The sequence below is a fragment of the Echinops telfairi genome, unplaced genomic scaffold (genome assembly GCF_000313985.2).
Source record: "Echinops telfairi isolate 266 unplaced genomic scaffold, ASM31398v2 ScPeMD7_3;HRSCAF=10, whole genome shotgun sequence".
Taxonomy (NCBI): Eukaryota; Metazoa; Chordata; class Mammalia; order Afrosoricida; family Tenrecidae; genus Echinops; species Echinops telfairi.
In genome coordinates this window covers 15528214-15538108 of record NW_022103899.1, presented here as the reverse complement: position 1 = coordinate 15538108, position 9895 = coordinate 15528214, and the positions used below count along the sequence as shown (strand labels likewise).

General features: G+C 35.1%; 1 protein-coding gene across 3 annotated transcripts in view; it reads right to left on the bottom strand.

The window, feature by feature from the left end:
- PMS1 (PMS1 homolog 1, mismatch repair system component) overlaps positions 1-9895 on the bottom strand; it is a 99183-nt gene that overhangs the window by 11902 nt on the left and 77386 nt on the right. For all 3 annotated transcript variants that reach the window (XM_045296074.1, XM_045296070.1, XM_004701727.4), the window contains 2 exons: positions 4511-4993; positions 266-396 (listed from right to left, as the gene is read on the bottom strand). In XM_045296074.1, the coding sequence (XP_045152009.1) occupies positions 266-396; positions 4511-4993 (614 nt within the window). The remainder of the gene's footprint in view (positions 1-265; positions 397-4510; positions 4994-9895) is intronic.

Sequence of the window (9895 nt, the reverse complement as noted above, 5' to 3'; positions counted from 1 at the left end):
CCTCCTGTCCCACTATCATGCTCAGTCCCCACCAGGATTTCAGCACTTCCTCTTTGTTACATTCCCCTTGATCATGCCCTACCAGGTCTCCCACACTCACCTCCCCACTTGCTTGTTTCATAAACAGGATTTTCACAGCTGACAATATATTTTTGGTGAAACAAAAATGTCTGTATTATTGCCTGTAAATTATAAAGCTTAAATGTAACTCTTAGAAAAGACTTATTTTTCCAACTCAAGAAATAATTAAACCACGTTATCATACCTGGTATCATTTTAATCTTGAATCCATTTGCTGTTAGACGAGGATCAGACAGGTAAGTTGAGGCACTGTATCCTTGGTTATATGTGGTCATTTTACATAAAACCTCTAAATAATGAGATCCATTAAGAAGACTGAAAAAGAAATTATGGCCCTTTAACTTATTAAATAAGTAAAAGGAAATAACAAGATATGGGGAAAATTAACCCAAGGAATCTTCATAAAATGTGAGAACTACTGACTGAAATACAAAGAAATCAAGTAGCCCTCTTCACCTTTCTCTTAATTTTATAGACAGCCGATTGCCTACAGTGCACACAAGGAAGAAAAGATTTAAAAGACAGTCTCAATTTCTAGAATTATCACAAAGTAAATGTAAAATCAAGAAATGAACTCCTGACATGAAAAGTTGATTTATAAATGTCATTTTATACCTTTAAAACAGACATTTCTAAGTCTACTTAATTTTCACTTGCTAGTCAAGGTAGCTTAAATTACAAAATGATAAGACTATTAATTTTTGGCTAAGACTTAACAATTTTAGCAATATGGAGTGGGGAAGAATCTCCTTCAGTTTATTGCAGGCATGGCATGTTTGTCAAAGGTGGCATATGAAATGGTTGAATGGTCTGGGCCCTAAACAAAATTTGAGGCAACCAAGGATGTCTGGGGCACAAATCAACCTTTCCACCTTGGATCTAAGCTTGGGAATTCTTTCTCACATCACAAATCATTGCAAGAAGCTGGGTATTGTGTGCTTGACATGTGGGTGGTTTCTGTTTTTATACTTATTTAATGAGTATCTGAGTTCCTATATGTCCTAGAACCAAAGCACTGTTCTATGTTGTAATGCAGGATAATTAGATGCTATTTCTTTATTATAACTCTCTCCTTTTAAAGAGTGAACAGATATATGGTGGATTTGCTTAAAATCAGAGATCTTTGGCTATATGAAAGATATAATCTGCTGGTCTATGTAAGAGTTGGTGGTGATGTTGGCATTGGTGATATAAAATAGCAATGAATGGTGTAGTCTCTGGAGTTAGACCAGTGGTTCTCAACCTGTGGGTCGTGACCCCTTTGGGGGTGGAATGACCCTTTCATAGGGGTTGCCTAAGACCATTGGAAAACACTTATTTCTGATGGTCTTAGGAGCTGAAACACCACTCCTCTAGCTGTCTCCAGGCGGTCCACCCACATGCAGATATGCCCACTTACATTTCATAATATATAATTAATATTGTGATTAATCACTATGCTTTAATTATGTTCAATTTGTAACAATGAAAATACACCCTGCATATCAGATATTTACATGACGATTCATAACAGTAGCAAAATGACAGTTATGAAGTAGCAACGAAAATAATTGTATGGTTGGGAGGTCACCACAACATGAGGAATTGTATTAAAGGGTCGCGGCATTAGAAAGGTTGAGAACCACTGAGTTAGATAGTCTAAGTTTAAATATTGGCCCTACCATTTATTTGCTGGTTATGTAGGCCCAGGAAAGGTGCTTAAACATTCTGTTTCAGTTTCTTCATCTATAAAATATAGGCAATTGAACTTATATCTTAAGATTTCTCTGAAGACAAAATCAAGAAATCAAAGGGCTTAACAAAATTTGTATCATATACTAAGTGCTCAATAAGCATTATCCATTGCTACTGTTATTTTCAGTAACCTCATATATATGCAACAGGTGGACCATGAATAAGTAAGACTGAAGAATAATCAATGCCTCTGAATTATGCTGTTGGTGAAGAATATTAAATATACCATGGACAACCAGAAGGAACAAATCTGTGTCAGAAGAGTACAATCAGAACGTCTGTTCTTTTGAAGTGAGGATGGTGAGTCGTGTGCACTGGAAATGTATCAGAGGGGTCAGTCTCTGGAGAAGGACATAATGAATGGTAAAGTGGAAGGACAGCAAAAAAGAGGACGACCATCAATGAAATGGATCAACACTGTGGTTGGAACAATGGACAACAACGGTGAAAATGGCACAGCACCAGGAAGTGTTTCCATCTGTCGTACACACTAGGCACAAGCCAGAATTGACTCACTGGCACTTGACAACAACATTGCTATTATTATCCTGTACTTTTTTATTTCATAGATTTCTAAATTACTTCATTCAGAAGTAAGGTACACAAATTAGAATTCTGGGGGGAAAATTGAATCAACCCATATTACCCTGCCAACACTGAGACAGCCGGTAACTCAAGTTTTGAAAAACTTAAAACTGTAATGGTAATATCGTAATTTGGAAGAGGGGAAAACAAATTTGGATCAAGCTTTGTTGCTGTCCATGTTCAATGAAGAAATTTATTTTCAGGCTAGTCTGGGGTCCCAAATAATGTTTTTTTAGTAACAATATCTCACTTATAAATATATTGTTAAAACCTAAAATTTTGAAAAGTGTAAAAATGTATTTAAGATGTAAGGGAAAATTCAAAAATTTAGTTGAAACAGAAATCAAGTTTAAAAATTCAGTTATGGCCCAACTTTTTTTGAGGAAGAAGTAGTTTCTGATTTTTGAGCTGTTTTAAAACAGTCCATAGCACTGCTTTATCCTTCCTTTGACAATTTCCCAAGTCAATCTTGGTAACATGAAATATCCTGTATTTTTAGTAAGATTACTATACTTAAGGTTAGGGTTACTGTTGCCTTTATTTGAAAAACAGCCTACTAAATGCTTTTCTGGGTCTGGCCCTATCTAAAACCGAGTAATCGAATGATGAAAGAGAGAACAAATTCTTTTTAACTTCAGGTTGGTTTTTTTTTAATCTTCTTAAACATATGTGAAATATTTTAATGTTAATATACTTGTCATCAGTTACTCATTCTTATAGAAAGCAATGAGTAGAATATAAAAGGAAATACCTCATTTGTTAACTTGTAATAAGACATTTTAGACAAAAATTACCAATGAAACCATTAGATGGAAAGATTGATGGGGAGCTCTCAGGTGGAAGGGTCAGGCTGTCATCAACTGAACCCACTGATAAATGCATTTTGGCAAGATGAAATACAAAGCACATAGCACCACCTACTAAGCTATTTTGCCAGAAAGTACAATCTAAATCTATTCAAGCCTGCTAAGCTAAAATAAGGTTAAGAGACATAAACAAATGTAATGTTGGGATCTTGCTGAGATATCAACAGAATTTTTAAAAATTTAAAATATAAGGATATTTCTGAGACAACTGAAAACAATCCCAAGGGATTATTGTGTATGGTATGAAAGACATTAGTAAAGGAAATAGTCATTTTCAAGATATATGTAGTAAAAATGATAATTGCTCTAAAATTCTTTACCAATGGAAAAATATATGGATATAAATAGAGCAAATGAAGCAAGTGTAGCAAAATCTGTCTAACAGTTGATAAAGGTACTCACTGTAGGTGCTGTCTATTTTAGTATATGTTTGAAAATGTTAAAACAAAATTGAGTTTTGCCATGACACTTGGGTGTCATAGCAGCCGAATGTCATCATTTACCTAGGGAAATCACTAATGGATAGGGGAGACTTGTGCTTACTATGTATCAATTACAGATGTGAACTGCAAACACCACTTTGGGGAAGGTCCTGCTAGCCCTTTACTGTTATGAAGCAACCCCTATTTGGAACAAATTCCTCATCACCTCATATCTGGCCCATCCTTCAAGTGGGAGGCTTTAAATCACTAATGGGCTTCAAGCCTTTTCATCGACTAAAGTAAGGCTACATAAGTACTGTTTGCCCCTGTTCTGATTTACCTAAAATTCTTAAAAACACGGTTCTTGTTCATAGTCCCAAGACGACCCATATCCAGAACGGGTTGGCAAACTTTTGAGTCAGAAGAGCTAATCTGTCCCTCAAGACAATTTTAAAATTATTTGGAAGTCATAAATATATTTTTACCAACAAATGAAAGGACCATTATCTGAATAATAAAATCCTTTAAAAATTTTATAAATAAAACTCTGATAGTTTTATTTTCATTTTCAATTTTACCTCAGAGGCACAAATACATACTGAAAGTGCCACAGATGGCTTGCAAGTGCCAATCCCTAACTGAGAATATTCTAAGATCATTCACATAAAGCAGTTAATTCCATTATAATTAGAAATCTAGTTTTTTCAAAGATTTGAGTAAAAACCATTCTCCCCTCTTAGACAATACTTTTTATCTAGTGTGGACTATTCATACATTGTTTCTAGATTAATAAAACAGAAAACTTGTATTATTTCACTGTACCTTTCTGTTAGTACAATTGGCTTTTCCAGTGGCTCAGCAGCAAGTTTATGATTCTCAAGAAGTCTTTTAAACAGCAGGGCTTCTTCCATCCTATATGGATTTAATAACATTACTTCTTTTTTAGATGCAATTACCCAGGCATCAGGAAGCTTAAGATTGTGGATCAAGCAAAGTTCATCCGTATTTTCTAAGTCAAATTTATGTTTCTTGAGATTTATCTTTAAGTTTTTCATAGAAAAGGGGATCTGTGTTATTTTAATATTTGGGGTCTTTTTTTTAACAATTTGGGACTGAAAGAGGTCATCAAGTTTTGGCTGATTAGATAATGAAGTTTTCAACTTGTGTTTCTGGGCCAAATTCCATGCACTGGTTGGTTTCACCTTTTTCCTGCCATCTTTTAAAGATACTTGTGACTCCTGTTCAGTGGCTTTCTTCATTTGCCTATTGTATCGCTCCACCTCTTTCGTGGCCTTCTCTTCATATCTAAGAATAAAGATAAAATTCAATCAACAATAACTTAGAAATATATTAACCAGTGAACATGTAAAAATAAATAAATATTTAACATTCCAATTCTAGTAATGATGGAACAGAACAAAATATAAAAACCAACCATTTAAAACAGGTACTGAAGAGCAGTCCAAAGCAGGCACAAATGTAAAGAAATTCACACCTTGAAAAAGACCTACATTTATGCACCTTTTACTCAGAAGACATTCTTCACCATGAAGCAGACGGCCAGAACTAAAGTTGAGAGCTAGACTCTAACTAGTCTGTCATCAGAAAACAAAGCTCTCATAACTCATAAGTGAGGAAGATAGTCTCAAAGTCCCATATGTGTGGAAGTCCAGAGAGAAAGACGAAAGAGCTGAACAGAGATTGTAGCCACAGCCACTGCACAGAGACGGTTGCAAGTTTGCAAGTTTGAACTCTACAAAGTTGGATGGCTTTCCACTGAAACTGGAGCAGGGTCAAACCTCACGGGTAAAAACTATGTCCTGGAACTCAGAAAGATGCCTTAGTACTAAGGACAAAGCTGAAACAATTCCTTCCTCGATGTGATCCATCAGTAACTCAAAATCCTGATGAAACAAAAAGCAACATTATTCAGAGGAAGGTAATAGGATCTAGTCCTACAACATACCACCGTGCGATGTCCGTCATACAATCAAAATTTAAATCAAGCAATAAAGCAAGGCAATGTGATTCATGGTCAAGTGGCCAAAAGACACCAAAAGGTATTTTAAATAGCTTTCATAAGTGCTTAAGCACTTAAAGGAAAAGATGATCAAAATGAGAGAACAGAAATAGGAACCTCAATAGAGAAATAAATATGAATGGATTAGAAATTCTAGAACTAAAAAAAAAGTCTAGAACTAAAAAAAATGAAACATTTCAAATAAATCTGGCTTAAAACCAGATCAGAGATGGTAAAAAGGATTGATACATATTACCCTAACTGAAGAACACTAGGAGCAAGTTTGGCATGTCAACTTGGAGAAATAGAACTTAACAGGTGCTAGAAGGTCAACAAGCCATAAACAAGATAAATGCATAGAAACTCACACATTGGTATACTAGAATCAAACTGCCAAAAACTAAATACAGAGAAAAACCTGAAATCAGAGGGGGGAAACAGGCATTACCCCCTCTCCCCAAAAAAAGACCACCACCACAAATGACACATACGTCCCTGCAAAGCAACACAGAGCCAGATAACAATGAACAAGTTCCAAAAGCCAAAGGAACCTAGAATTCTATATCCAGAAAAATGACCTTCAAAAATAAAGGTGAAGTGCACATCTTGAGAATTTGCTGCCAGTGAAGCTTGCACTGTAAGTAAGCGTTGTTGAAGGAAATGATACCAGAGAGAAACTCAGATCTGCAGGAAGAAACTAGGAACAGCAACAACAAAAAGGACAAAACGGAAACCCAGGGTGGTGAATCTAGAGACGATAACTAGATGAAGGGTTCCTGGGGGATATGGCAGGAAGTGTTTGTGGGGCAACAGGGAGGTGATATCAAAGAGTAAAAGAAGGAAAAAAATGTTTTTAAATCGATGGTGGCAGTGACTGTACAACACATCTTGATATGACTGAACTATTGAATAGTATGATGTCTGGATTATGTCCTAATAAAATGGTTTGGGGAAAAACAGATACAGGAAAAATAAAACACAATTAACAAAATGATAGACTTACATCCAATAATATCAATTATTAAATCAAATGCACTTAAATATTCTAAGAGGCAACGTCTACACAACTGAGTTTATAAAATGCAACATTCAGTTATAAGTATGTCCAAGATGTAATGCAAATATAACACATGATAGTTTGAAGTAAAAGAATGGTAAGAGGCAAGTCATGCAAAAGTTAAGTATAAGAAAGCCTGAGTTGCTGCAGTAATATGAGATGAAGCAAATATTAAGAAAACAGCTTTTACCGAGATAGAGGGACATTGCATAATCATAAAAGGGAATGTTGGGAAGATAAAACAATCATAAACGTGGTACTTAATAAAGTTTCAAATTACATGAAGCAAAAGTATATAGATTTAAAGGACAAATTAATATAAAATCATAACTGAAAAACTTACTACCCCTTCCACAGTAACTGAAAAAGCTAGACAGAGTAAGAATCAATAGACCCATATGACTGCCTTGCTGCAAATGGCATCTTTAAAACACTGCAGCTAACTGTAGAATATAGATTCCTTTTGCAACATTAACCAAGATGGACCATACACTGGGAAATAATTTACATCAATTTCAATAGACATTATACATAGTATAGTATTTTTTTTCTGGGCACCACCAAATGTAGTAAGAAGCCAATACTAATAAATGTGAACAGGCTTTCAAAAGTTAGTGAGAAAATTCTATGATCTTTTCATTCTATTTTTTCTATGAACTTTTGAAGCTCCTAATATTTAAGAGCCCCACCACCAACACCACCAAATTAAGAAAAATAAACAACACAACTTTATTTACAATAACCTCAAATCAAAAACAACTCAATGTCCAACTATACACTGAATAAATTGTGGTCAATTTTTACAATTGAATGATGTTATTGTGTGCTGTCAATTCCTACTCACAGAAATCCAGTGTGACAGAGAACTACCTGCCCCTGAGGGTTTCCTGAACTATACTTTTCTTGGGAGCAGATTGTCAAGTAATTTCTCCTCCAGAACAGCTTGTAGCTTCAAACCACTGACCTTTTGCTTAATAGCCCAAGGTTTAACTACTGCACCACCAAACAATTTACTGTTACTCATCACTTAAAAAGAACGAACTACAGATATATTCAACAACAAGGATTAAATACAAAATTATTTTGAGTGAAAGAAGCCAGACATGAGAGAGTACATAGGATATGACTGACTATATGCAAGGGCTTCAAAATTTCTGAAGAAAGTTCAATCCCACTTTTCTAGGAACCCTTTGAAGCTTCCTCATATATAAATTTCAAGTATCAACAAAATCAAGCTAAGGTGATGTAAACCGGAACAATGGTTGCTTACAACGGTTGCCTATGGAAACTAACTGGAAGGTAGCATGAAGGAAGTTTCCAGAATGATGGAAATGTTCTCCATTTTGTTGGAAGCGTTAACTATATGTACCCAAATCTAGTGCCCTTGGGTAGATTCCAACTCATAGTTACCTTATGTATGATGTTTAAAGCAATCAATCTTTATAGGAGTGGATAGCTCCCTCTTTCTCTCACAAAGCTACTGATTGTTTTAAAACACTGACCTGACAGCAGTCCTGTGCTTTCCAAGCTTACCCCAAGTGTCACCAGGTAAAAACACACTGAATGCATAGCTACGATTTTTGCATTGCACGGTAGGTAAATTTTAGTTTGAAAATTAATTTTTAAAAGCGCAGAACTAAAAAGAAACAATAGAAAACATGAATGAATAAAGAAACCATTTCATAAAGAGTTAATTGTAGACTGGAAGAATTACTAAGAAAGGGGCTTTAAAAAGTGTGAAAAAATGGTATTAAATGATAATGGAATTTTTCAATGAATTTCTTGAAGTCCCCTGGCATTCATTCGTTTGCTATGACATCAGCATTGAAAATATAAACAATCCCTTACAGGGTAGAAATGAAAACGTGAATACCCCATTCAATTAATAATTACTAGTAAGATTACAAAATTACTATATAATAACACAACAGGAAAAGTAAACATCATTATTAAACTGACAATGGTTTCATAGTTAAATGCTAAGGTTTTCTGCTGCTATTATTTTACAGTCAACAATAAAAACAAACAGAATAAAGTAAAAAATATATAATTTCATTCAATTTCAATGTAATAAAATGTGGGTTTCACAATTATCCGTCATTAAAAAGTTCCATGCCTTCTCTTTTTCTTCAAAAATAACAGGAATAGAATGAAACCTCCAGAGTCAAAGACTGTACACCAACCTTTTCTAGAAGTCTGAGATGCTGATTTACACTAGCAGTTTCAAATTCTCCAAACCTAGGTTGAGGTTACTTTTATAAAGCATTATAGGTTTAACTATATGTATATTCATAATTATATTTCCGTTTTCCTAATACTCATTAAACCTATGATTACCACTTGCTCAATCATACGTTTTTCTCCCTAAACTGCATAGTCAGTATTGAAAACTACAGCCCAGGTGGCAGAGTGGGTTACATGTTGGACTACTAACTACAAAGTCAGCAGTTAGAACCTACAAGCTGCCCCATTGGAGGAAGATGAGACTTTATGTTGATTTACAGCCACTGAAACCCAAAGGGGCAATTCTACTCTGCCCTACAGAATCCCTATGACTTGATGGCAAGTTTTGTTTGGCTATTGTTCAGCAAAGTTTATGATGAATAGCACAAAGCAGTATTTAGGGACTCAGTCATTAAGACTTGACCTGGTTATGCCACCTAGTAGATCTGTACACCTACCCAAATTATTTGTCTCTCAGTGTGCTCCTTTGTAATATGCAGATAAATACACCTGGGTTTGTTGTGAGAAAATAAAATGTGTTAACAATGTGTCAAACCCTTAAAACAGTGCCTGTATGTAAGAAATCATCATACAACTTTATTTGCTAGCAAGAAACAAAAATATAATGAATGGGGCATAAGGTTGACTAATAAGTGGTTGATAATTACTTGTAAAATTTTCTAAAGCTTAACTTTTCTTTCTTGGTATGTTTTAATTTGTTCTTCATCAGTGGCTTGATGTTGTTGCTGTTCTGTTGTACACTGTTGCTTGATTTTGCTCTGTCTTGTTTTTGTGCATGTTGTTGTCTCCGCAGGTCTGTCTGGATAGGGCAGGCTGGATGAACAACCTGGAGGAGAAAACAATGGGACTGACAGTTCCGAGGGGACATGGGAGAGGGGGAGGTGGG